This window comes from Anthonomus grandis, chromosome 1 (genome assembly GCF_022605725.1).
Source record: "Anthonomus grandis grandis chromosome 1, icAntGran1.3, whole genome shotgun sequence".
In the NCBI taxonomy this organism is placed as follows: Eukaryota; Metazoa; Arthropoda; class Insecta; order Coleoptera; family Curculionidae; genus Anthonomus; species Anthonomus grandis.
Window position 1 is genome coordinate 33,526,283 of NC_065546.1, and position 12,817 is coordinate 33,539,099.

The following is a 12,817-nucleotide window of genomic DNA, read 5'->3' on the forward strand; positions in this document are numbered from 1 at the left end:
TTTAATCCCTTAGGTTTTGGACATCTACGGTTTCGAAATTTTCGACAACAACAGCTTCGAACAGTTTTGCATCAATTATTGCAACGAAAAGTTACAGCAGCTATTTATCGAGCTGGTGCTGAAGCAGGAACAAGAAGAATACGAGAGGGAGGGCATCGAATGGACCAACATCGATTATTTTAACAATCAAATTATCTGTGATTTAGTCGAGGCGCAGCATAGAGGTTGGCATCGACTTCAAAGATATTTTAATTTAATTTTTACCTCACATTTTAATTGAGTGGTGCCTCGAAATGATATATTATCCCCTATTGTGTTTTTTTCTTTTTATTTAGGTGTAATGGCCATAATGGACGATGCATGCAAAATGACTGCCGAGAAAGTGACAGATGAGCTGCTACTGGAAGCTATGGACAAACAACTGAAGGGACACAACCATTATATGTCCAGGCAAACGAAAACCACGGAGAAAACGTTGAGGCACAAAGTGGACTTTAGAATAACGCATTATGCCGGAGACGTGACTTATTGTATCGTGGGCTTTTTAGACAAGAACAAGGACACGCTGTTTCAAGATTTCAAGAGGCTATTGTTCAATTCTACTGATCCGAATTTGAAGGAAATGTGGCCTGAGGGGGCGCAACACATTAGTCAGGTATAACATAAATATGAGTTAAGACTTATCTGAGCATAATCAAGAAAAGACCTGTTCGATTCTTTACCTATCATTCACCTTTTAATTCAGTGAAGCCCTATATAACGAATTGTCTGTGCAGCTTACATCAGGCAATTTCAGTTTTTTAAGGGAATACTATTGTCTTTACGAAAGAGCTTAGTCGTGTCACGAGTTTAGTTAATCCCTTACTGGATTCTTAAGTATCTCAGCTACATAATTGTATCTATTTGGAGTACAAAAGATAATATACAGGCTGATTCATTAAGAATGGGCAATCTCTGGACTGGAGATATTTCACTCCAAAATATGACGATTGAGCAACATTTGTATAAGACATGTTAATCTTATACAAATGTTCCAGGTTTACGAGATACAGGGTATTTAAAGTTGGAATTCTAATTTGAAATTTCTTAATAATTTTGTGATTTTAAGCAGTATCGTCTAGAAAATTGGCGACTTTATGTGTTTTGACATGAAAATTACGAATTTTGTGGTGAATTTAGCATTATTTATACAGGGCGTTAGGTACACCCTGTTACTTAGATAAATTCCAACATTTTTTCTGCCAGTACGGCGATACCTGAATGAATATTTTCTTCACCGGTGGATTGGGCGTGGCAGTGAATTGGTTTGGCCACCTAGAAGTCCAGACTTAAACCCTCTAGACTTCCCAATATGGTCACACATGAAGGACATGGTTTACAAAGATACAATTAATTCCATCAAAGAATTACGACAGAAAATTCAAGAAGCTGCTAATATTATCAAAAATAATCGACAAATGTTATTTAATATTCAAAGATCTTTAAGGAGACGCCTTACAAAGTGTATTGAAGTGGAAGGCGGGCATTTTGAGCATTTACTTTAAAGTTTTGTTTTAATATTGTTACTGATTGTTATTTGTTGTCTTTACTGTTGTTACCCAGCATAGTAGTAATTTAAAAGAATAAATTCCTATTAAGCCAATGTAATAACGGTGGCTTAGGATTCTTTAGGCTGAATGTTTAAAATGCAAATAACTTAAAAATTGATATATGAGTTATATGAAATAAACAAGAGTACCTTTTTTATTCAAAATTGAACTGCTTTTTAGATTTTCTAATCGTTTTAGCCATAACTGATTAGGCAAAAAAGATATGTTGTAATTTATCTAAGTAACAGGGTGCCCTGTATAAATAATGCTAAATTCACCACAAAATTCGTAATTTTCATGTCAAAAGTCGCCAATTTTCAAGATGATGCTGCTTAAAATCACCAAATTATTAAGAACTTTTAAATTAAAATTCCCACTTTAAATACCCTGTATCTCGTAAACCTGCAACATTTGTATAAGACATGTTAAGCTCAATCGTCATATTTTGGCGTGTAATATCTCCAGTTCAGAGATTGCCCATTCCTAATGAATCATCGTGTCTAATAGTCAACGATTATCTATTTTCTTTGATCTGGGCGAAATAGTCTAGAGGGATCAGCGAGCGAACTCTCTAAATCGATAGAAGGAAAATAGTTTATTAGAGGTCGTATATTATATCTACGAGTATAGACGTGCCGAAATTGGGAAATTTGCCAATAATTCCACTGAAGGGAATAAAATGGGTTTTATTACTCTTTACATATTTTGAACAAAACTCTATATATAATCGTTTTCTTTCTATACTTAATTCAATCCTTTGTTCAACAAACAACCTGATGAACAAACTGCTGATTGTAACTTATTGTATTGTGGTAAGGCCTTATGATGATCTACAAGAGACACTACTAGAACATCTACTTTTTTTAGCTAAAAATGTAATTATTTATGCAGGCTTACGTGGCGCTACATGCATAAAAATGGCTTTTCTCGTTTCTTGAACCTTTTTTTCGCTTAAGGGAGTAGCTGGGTTTCCAAAACATTCTGCTATTTTCTGCATTCAATTTTACATTTGATGAAACTGATTAATGGTTTTAACTGATTACTGACCATATCATTACTGAAGGAGGATGTTTAATGGTCGGTACAATGCAGTCTGTCCTATATTTCTCATTTGACCTTCGCCTTACAAAGTGTGATTTGTCGAATAATACTTGGAAAATCGATTCGTCCGAAAAACACACTTGTGAAATATCTAGACTGATCAATATCCACAGTACAAGGTCAACTTAAATATATAGTATATATAGTATTTATTAATTTTTTCCAGTCATCAATCATCCAGTCAAAATCCTTGTATTTTTGTGCCTTGGTAAGCCTTTGTTTGCGTGCTGATTTACGTCCAATAAGACTCTCTTCTATTAACATCCGATGCACTGTTTTTTGCGAATCTTCAATGCCGGCATCAAAAACTTTCTCACTTCAAAAAGATTTATTGCCATTTTTCGATTCGTAAATATTGCGATTTATTCGGTTACTTCTGTCTGTCGTGATTCTCCGACGACCGCAGACACCCTTACGTTTCGTTTCGGATTATCACCTACTTTTTATTTTATGCGTTGTACAGAACTACTGGAAACACAATTTGTGCTATTTCGTCTTCTGATAGTTTCGTGTTTTTAGCATGGCGGAAATTCCACCAACTATTTTCGACAAATCAGACACTTTTCCCATTTTGAATAATTTTCTTCATGTAATATGGTCTCAAAATGTGTAAATATATTCTTTAACATGGAATGGATGGAATTTAAAAGAGTTAACGTAGGGCCGTAATGACACTTTTTCGGACATGAGTTCCTACACTCAAATGTTTTCTACTGTTGTACTGAATAACCCCTAAAAGTTTGATCCCATAGTTCTGACACACTGTTCTAACACCCTATATATACTATTATTGTGTGACATGTTCCCTTATATTATATAGATTAAGTCACATGAAAAATTGAGCTTTCAAAGAATATACAGTTCCACTGATTGCAAAAAGTCTTATGAAACCAACCAAAGACCTAACCTAACTAGAAAAGATAATAATTAGTTGGAAGATGATAAGGTTGAGGTTATTAAAGATTTGCACAAGCAAATAGCTAATATACAGCTCAAGTGCAACCCAACAAGATGCTCTCATAAAATAGAGATACAGTATTGTGCAAAAAGATAGCACATTGAACTTTCCTGTTATATATCTTTTAGTATTTATTTTATAAGTAAGGTTTATATATTATTTACAAGAATAGTTAGAGCCTGTTTATATTTTCATATTATTATATTTTTTGTATCATAATAAATAAAACACCAAATATTTTTATGCAAATTTATTATTCAAAAATATAGCAACAAAAATTAGTTTTGATTCTAAAAAAAATATAACCCAACTAAATTAAAATCAATTCAATATTTCGTGTAGTACCCCTTCTCCTTTATAACATCTGCACATCGTCTTGACATGGACTATTTATAATTAATTTCATAATATAGTCATTGTTCACTTTCCAAGCCTTTTCCACTATTTCAAAGAGAATATTTGTATTAGAGCATGTTAGGTGCCTGATTTTGGTGTCAATGTAATGCTATAAATTCTCTATAGGGTTTAGGTCTGGAGATTGAGATGGCCAGACCATTACATTTATTTTTTCATCGGATAGCCACCTCTTAACAAATTGAGAAGCATGTTTTGGATCGTTCTCATGCTGAAATATGATTGTTACTGGCATGACTTCATCCATATATGGCACTAAATGTGTTTGCAGAATGTTTTTGTACATGAAACGATCCATTTTGCCCACTATTCTTACTATGGGTCCCATGCCACGAGCCGAGAAACATCCCCATACAAGAATATTTCCCCCTCCATGTTTAACTGTGGGGCAAATGTACCTTTTGTTTAATCTTTGTTGACTGGGGCGTCTGACGTACATCACTCGATCAGTCCTGAAAAAATTATATTTAGATTCATCACTAAATACGACGTTCTTCCAATCAGCTACAGACCAGTGGACTAGAGATTGGGCAAAGTGAAAACGAGCCTTGACGTTCTTCTTTGAGAGTAACGGTTTTTTGGCGGGGCGACAAGCAGATAAGTTGGCATTAAGTAATCTTCTCCTTACGGTGCTGGAACTGAGGGTTACTCCTCCACCCTCTTTTAATTTTGCCAAAATTTGGGAAGAAGACAAAAAAGGATTTTCTTTGGAAATTCGTTTCCTATTTTTCGCTGCCTATCCATCCTCAAATTTGTTTTTCTGGGTCTAGCAGGAATGGGCGCCGGTGCAGCTGTTCCAGTAAGTCGAAATGTTCTGCATACTCTGGATACGATTGACCAGTGAAGCCGTAAGCTTCTTGCAATGTCACTCTGCCTAACACCATTTTCGTAGTGCTCCACGGTAATTTTTCTTACATCACCAGAGACGGTTTTTGAGCGACCCATTTTAAGTTAATTCTGAGATTCAAAAATAACATCTTTACAGCAGGTAAATCGATATTTAACTGATAAAATAAATGCGAAACAAGAATGTTGCTATATTTATGCACATTGTCTAAATAAACAAACATGAAGTTCCTTACTCTGCATTGGCATTCTGATATGTCGGTATATTTATAAATACTACGGAGGCGTGTACTTAAAAGTAAAGAAATAATATGAAATAAATAAAGGAGCAAATAATATTTTTGAAAACATCGCTTGTTTCTATATTTATGCACAATACTGTATATAGGTTTTTGAAACTGAAATAAAAATGGTTAAAACACTAAATAACAATAGTGAATAATTTTTGGCAGCCCTTAAATGTCTTGACTTGACGATTAAGAAGAAATGCCTTCAAAATTTAGCTAAGGAGTAGGCAGATAAAGCATCAAAAATTAAACAAGATTTTTAAGAACTACTTAATCTTAATAAGGAATTGATTAGGGTATTAGAGGCGGAAAACAAAAACTGCTGTACAGAGCTCAAATTATTAACAACATAGGTGGCTAAAGCCAACCCTGTATCAACTGCTTCTTCAAAGACGATCTTGTAAGTAGGTTAGTACCAATTCCAATAAAACAAGATCTACACAATCCGTTTTTACTGAGAATGAAGTTGTAACAAAACCACCGCCACCAACAGAACCCGAAAAGATTAACAAAACTCTTATTCTCGGTTATCAAACGGTTAAGAGCTTATATCTTAGCTATATAAGAGATACATCCTTACATAAGTTAGTTGGAAATTCACATTACTTTCAATCCATAATTCAAGGAAAGGCATTATACTTGAATATCATTAAAAATACAGGTATTTTAGCTAAATAGGTCAGCTATTAAGGTGGAGCTATTGATCTCTCCTTAGGTAAATATCCTAGAATTAAACAAATGCATTACAGAATTAAGCAATGTTTAAAATGCGAATATTGTATTTCTTTCTTATCCTGTAATTAATAATAAATAAACAGCTAATGTCATAAAAACCAGGGTCGCAGTCAATATGTTAATTTTTTGAACAGTGTGTCAACTGAGAGGAGCATGGGTCAGGATCTTCCACAGGGTCTGTCCTTGGTCATCTGCTATTTCTCATATACATTAACGATCTTTCTAATGTTCGTTATTTAAAACCTATCCTTTTTGCAGATGATACTAGTAATGTTATTAGGTACTCCGCTTTTAATCCTGTGGTGGACATAATAGGTCATAGCAATAAAAATATCTATGAATGTCAGCCAATAGTTTTTCAAAATTAAGACCAACAAGTTAAATTTTAGCTTAAAAAGAATTGCACTTAATATACTAGGTGTGTTCCGACACACAAAATTTCTAGGCGTTATTTAAGATGCTAAATTAACATGGAAAGAACATGTATATCAGCTATCAGGCAGACTAAGTAGAGTACCTTACATGATAAGATCCTTGAGGGCTATTACATCCTTGTCCACTATTTTACCATTGTTGTGCTATGCAATTTTGAACTGGGTCCATTCTAGCCATGCACAGGAAATCTTTGAGCTTCAGCGGCGATATATCAGGACTACAGTTGACTTGGGGTATAGGGATTGTTGTAGGCGGTTCTTTAGAGACCTTCATATACTTACGATTCCTTGCGCCTACATCTATTAATGTTTAATTTACATTGTTTCTTCTCACAGTTTAGAATGTATTCAGTTATACACCATTACAACACCAGGCATAGTAGAAACATTATAAGACTATCGCAGGCTTCCTAGAACCAGACAAGGCTCTGACCACTATTGTGTCTAGTTCTTTAATATTATTCTAGTCGATATAAGAAACTTAAAGCCAAGATATTTTTTAAAGTTACTCTTTCAAGAGTTTAAGTATGGATTATCGTTGAGGCGGCTGTATCCAGGTGTGCATTTTTATGTTTTATATTTTGGAGTCCGACTTTGTTGCCTGCATTTATCTGCTGAGTCTGTATGACAGTTTGTTTTCATTAGGTGTTCTGTGTGTTATATTTTATATAAGATATATAGATTTTAATGTGTAATAATTTAAATTTCTACTGTTTTAAATATATTTCTGTCTATTAGACTTACATTTTGACTTGTAGAAACACATACTTCGCAATATATTAATAAATATTTGATTTGATTTTACCCAGACAAACTTGCCACTGTTTTGCTTTGCAAAAGCTCTAATATCTTTAAAAAAAGAGAATTTTTTTCTCATTAAATAAATTTGCGTTTATGAAAATTGGCTTTTGAGCACTGTGTAATAAAAGATAATAAATACAAGCCTAAATAAAAGCCAAAACGTCGTAATTTCTTCTTGGACAAAATAAGTTTTACTTGAGGTCCTAAACCTGCTATGCTTTCTCTCTATTTAACACATTAAAGACGCTAAACTTATTTATTTTAGGTAACAAAACGCCCTCCAACAGCCGGTACTCTCTTCAAAACCTCCATGCAAGAATTGATTAAGACCCTGATAAGCAAAGAACCTCACTACGTAAGATGTATCAAACCCAACGAGGTGAAATCGGCGTCATCGTTCGATCATCAACGCGTACGTCATCAAGTCAGTTATCTGGGACTACTCGAGAACGTTCGGGTAAGAAGAGCCGGATTCGCTTATAGGCAAAGATACGATAAATTCCTTAAAAGGTACTTTTTTATCCCTAAAAAAAAGAAACATTTAAAATCTACTCGGATTTCAGATATAAAATGATTTCGCATTATACCTGGCCGAACTTTCGTAACGGATCGGACAAGGATGGCGTTCAAGTTATTATTAACGAAACTGGGTTTAGTAATGACGTGAAGTATGGCAGAACTAAGATATTTATTCGATCACCTAAGACCTTGTTCGCTTTGGAGAACGCTAGGAATGAGCTGATTCCCAGTATTGTGACCCTTATACAGAAAACTTGGAAAGGTGGGTGTGCAATATTGATTCTAAGTATCACAAAACAGTTTTACCACTAGCCAAAACTCTTTATTTTTTGATATACGAGAAAATAATTATATTAACAAAACTTTGCAAAATACTCCATTATTTTCAAATATTTTTCAATACAAAAATTAGTGTTATGAGCAACTTGAGGGTGCAGCCAAGTCCGTCGCCTTTTCTAGCCGAGCTCTTCATGAATTAAATAGTTTTGTTTCATATCAAAGTTTCGATTACAATACCTTTATTAAAAAAGGACATTATTTTCTTGAAATTTTAAAACTAGAAATTTGTTTTTTTTTTAATATAAGCCTCACTTAAATCTAAAGTTATTTGAAGGGTAGGATTCTTCGGCCCCGAGCACTTGTAGCGCTCTCCTCTGGAAGAGAGACCTAACTTACAATTTTAAGGTTTTAAGAGTGAACTGCTCCACCATAAAGGGCCGTGTTTCGTCATCACATGCTTATAGTGATTATAATTATTAACTTTAATTTTCTCTTAGTCAATACTTAGTAATACTTTAAATTTAAATTAAATCTTTACTTGTATTTAATAATTATGCATTCAAAAATACGCGTTTTGCTAATAACTTATTTAACTTTACATAATTTGCCTTACATCTTTTCCTTTTCCCACCTTTGGATATTCCTGAACTATACATCTTTCCTTATATTAAATACAAATGCGCAAAGAGTGGGAGAAAAGGAGAAGGTCGTGCTAAGCTGTGAATTGAGTAGCAGCAATTCTGGCATTGACCGAAAACCGGATTGGTCGATAAGTGTCGACACTGTTTTGCGCGCGTATTTTTCGGTACGTGACGTACTGCACCCATCCCCAAAATATCCAGGGTAAGTTACTTTATTTACTAAGTTACTCTCTCTTTACGTTTACGAATCAGCAGGTGAGAGGTTTAGATTAACGGTTAAATTCGAATATTTCATACTTGAGTTAGTGAAACCTATGACTTAAGGGTTTTACTTAATTCCCTCGGGATATACATATTTCGAAGAAATTAGCCCAGGCCGTTTACAGCTTCACTCAACCGCCTTCAATTTCTGCAGCGGTTTTTATGTTGTAAAGTCGACGTTGCCGCTGATTAAAATTATTTTAAATTGTGTTGAATTTATAGTTTTTATCTGTTGTAGAGTTACAACATTATTGTTAAACTATAGGTAATGAAAAACTAAGATAGGAAAGTGCAACCCATATTCCCCCAAGTGAAATCATTTATATTTTAGTGCCTGGTTTTAAAAATTTTTATTTTCAATTGTTGATATTTCGAAAACAGTTTAAGATTGATATAGGGTGTTATGCATGAAATATGTTCAGAATTTATCATGGAATCCAAAAATGCAATTATAAATGGGGTGTTCTGTTTAAAATAATAAAGTTGACAGCTACCCACTCTTCTTGACGCACCATGTATATTTTTCAGAAATCTGAAAATAGGCAAAAAATAAAAGAGAATTGACGTATCCGAGCCTTTTTCAACTAGGTAATTCGTTTACCTGTAAAAGGTATTTTCCAGACTTTTTGGACACACTGTAAGTAAAACTACTTCATTAGCGAAAAACGTGTCGAGAATAAAATAAAGAGTTTTGGTTAGTGGTAAAACTGTTTTGTAATTTGAGTGTCACACCGAAGTATGCCAAAAGTGTTTTCCTAAGGTCACATTTTTTTCGTTGATAATCCGGCATTCAAAAGCTCCCACTACTTTTGAATAAAGACGAGGAAAATAGGCAACGTCAGAGCTCAAGAATAATAAAAATGAATTTCTGTGAGAGTGAAGATTACCAAACAACTTAAAACCCCTATTTTTGTTATATGCTATTTTATTATCTAATTTTTGTTCTGTTCCTTTAAGAACTTAAAAACGCGTTACAGGAGTACCGTTCCACTTTAATGAAACACCCTATATGTAAATTAAATCTATGCTAATCGACGTATCTCATTAACCAGGTTACAAGGCGCGACAACTTTACAAACGTATGAAAGCCCTCATGGTAATGGTGAAGGCGTACAGGTTAAAAAAACTGCGAGAGTACGTGAACAAACTGCAGGTGAAGTTCCGAAATGCCAAGAATATGAAGGACTATGGCAAGAGCATTATATGGCCCGAGCCACCCAAATCTCTTCACGTAAGTTTGAAATGGCTTTTTACGTCTATAAAGTAAGGGTCTTAGTCATATAAAGAGGTTTTGTGCCGTTTTTTCGGGGCATAACTTAGGACCACTTATAATATTTGAGGATGAAATTTGATACTGAAATGAAAATTGAATCCTGAATAAATATTCTAGGAATATTTTTTTAAATTATTTCGTCCCATTAATCGTGTCCAATAATTTCTTATAAAAACGTTTTTTATACCTCAAAAACTTTATGAGAGTCAATTTTATTGAACAGGGTACAAGAGCCACCAAATTTGCATTGCATTGCAGCATTCTGATTTTTATTTATTATTGGACATTTTTGGGCATAACTTAATAGCCGCTTTAAATTTTTAGATTTTTTTTTCAAAATAATATAAACTCCTGGACAAAATTATCGCACCACTAATTATTTTGTCAAGAAAATTTAAATAAAAATAAATATCAGTTAAAACAGTTATAATATCTTTTCTCGTATAAAAAGCAGAACTGGACAAAAACTATGTTTATGCTTTATCATGGAACATGCTGCTCGTAAGGAGTGAGAATACATCCGCAGGAAAGTTTTCATAATTTGATAAGAGGAAGCTGTGAAGCTTGGTCATTGCAGCTAGAGGTGGCAATCACGTTATTAAGGGGACTTTTTTTTGCTTATTTGCCGCTTCTCCGACTAATCCGCTCTCGTGATTGGTCACTTTTTGCATCTTAGAAAAGTACTTAAAAAAAAACCTCACATCAGAATAAGTTGAAAATTGGTCAAAGTGTTTCTTATTCGATTCCGCTCAGATCCACTATTTTGTTTGGCGATCCGTTATAATTTACATTTTGTGATTTGCTATTATTGGCTTCCCTCGTCAGCTATTCAGGCTGGCTTGAATCTTGGTCGGGCGTTCACGTCGTTGCCAGTTTTACCGATGGTATTTTATTTACAGTTTATTAAATTTTAAGATAACCAGATCGAATATCACAAAACAAAATAGTGAATCTGTGCCGAATATATGCGAGAATCTGTGTGCCGAATTTCAGGCAAATCTGATAAAAAATTCTTTTAAATTGTACTTTTTTCCGATTTCCTTGCTTTATTGATTTTTCGAATAAAACTGTATTTAAAACGTTCAAGCAGTTTTTAAAGGATGGCGCCACATGCAGATCCGAACAAAGTCAGGTTAGTTTGCTTTGTTTTGTTTATTTTGGATCTTATCCAATTGCAATTTCTAAAGTTTGCTAAAATGTCAATGTTATTTTATTATAAAACCTATCCAATTGGGCAAAAATTGTGGGTTGCAACACTAATTGTGAATTTTCATGGAAAATATAGATTAACACTTGTTTATTTAGCAAATTTCGAAATTTGTTATTTGTGAGAAACTGGTGCAAGACCCAAAGTATCTGGAGAAAAATACAAAACAAATATGTGTGAACTTTAATGATGTTATTGATAGTGTCTTCTTCATGCCATACCAAGCAAAATTTTGACTTGAGCAAGTTCAGATAGGTTAATCTCTGAGAGTATTATTATGAAAATGTAGTCTAGTATAAGTAAGTGTAAAACATGTGTATGAGTAAATTAATAATAAGCTGTATATTTCTTTAATATTAGTATTACTAATTAGTATTACAAGCCTAAGTTGCTTATTCTTCTCAGTAACTTGTTTATTTGTAATTAATTAGGAGGGTTATATAATGTGAAATAATTTTGAAAATTGGTAAATAGACATTATTTATTTAGCACCCTTGTTCTTTTAATCACTACTTAATTTACAATTACATGCCCATTTTTAAAAAGCAAGGGTTCATTACATACATGTATATGTTAGTATTAAACAAAAAAATGTAACTATCAAATTAGTTAGACACATAAATTAGAACTTTTAAATAGCTTAGTTCATATTTTTGATAATCAAATATAATTTTTTTTGAGATTCATATTCCTTTTCTCATTAGGATTAGAAACTAAGCTCGAGTAGCCAAAGAACAAAAACACTATATCAAAAGATAATAAATAGTTATCGGTAAAGCTAGTAATTGCCAAATATTTTTTAAAAATTTAAAAATTTAGTGCCATTACAATTAAGGTACTTTTAATTACACTGTGGACATGCACCTCTTAAAATTAGTTTTACTTTGGTCTTGCCTTGTTTTAACCTTTTGGTTCTCAAAATATACTCTATTAGCATGAAATTAACATTCGAAGCATTATTTTTCAAGCGCATACAGGTACTGCATACCTAGGTACTAATATTTATATAGCTTTTCTATTTTGTTAAAATTCGATGTAAATTACTTTATATTTCTGTTTAAATATTAAATAAATAAATAAATATTAAATAAATAAATAAATGTTATTTGTCAAAATGTGGTTTTTTCATAATTTTAGTAATAATAGTTTCCCTCAATTTTTCTTATATTACATTTGAAATACTTGTATAAAATATGTGTATGCGCACATTAGCTATTACGACATTAAAAGATATGAAAGAAATAAAGGCAACACTTATTAATACCTACATTGCTTTAGCCAAACAAATGATATTAGGTATGGAGATTTCTTATCTAAATGCCCATTTTTAAACATACATATATTTAATTGTAACAGCTGTATTTTTGGAGTTTAATTATTTTTTTCAAATGATACCCTTATAGGAACAATTCCTTTTTTTTTAATCATTTAAAAATATCTTAAATGGACAGAAGAACACAGAAAGAAAATAA

The 12,817-nt window shown here is 32.9% G+C and overlaps 1 protein-coding gene across 3 annotated transcripts in view; it reads left to right on the forward strand.

The window, feature by feature from the left end:
- Positions 1–12,817, forward strand: part of LOC126739004 (unconventional myosin ID) — an 81,342-nt gene that overhangs the window by 33,065 nt on the left and 35,460 nt on the right. For all 3 annotated transcript variants that reach the window (XM_050444548.1, XM_050444531.1, XM_050444538.1), the window contains 5 exons: positions 14–224; positions 336–655; positions 7,431–7,675; positions 7,729–7,946; positions 9,918–10,096. In XM_050444548.1, coding sequence (XP_050300505.1) covers positions 14–224; positions 336–655; positions 7,431–7,675; positions 7,729–7,946; positions 9,918–10,096 — 1,173 coding nt within the window. The remainder of the gene's footprint in view (positions 1–13; positions 225–335; positions 656–7,430; positions 7,676–7,728; positions 7,947–9,917; positions 10,097–12,817) is intronic.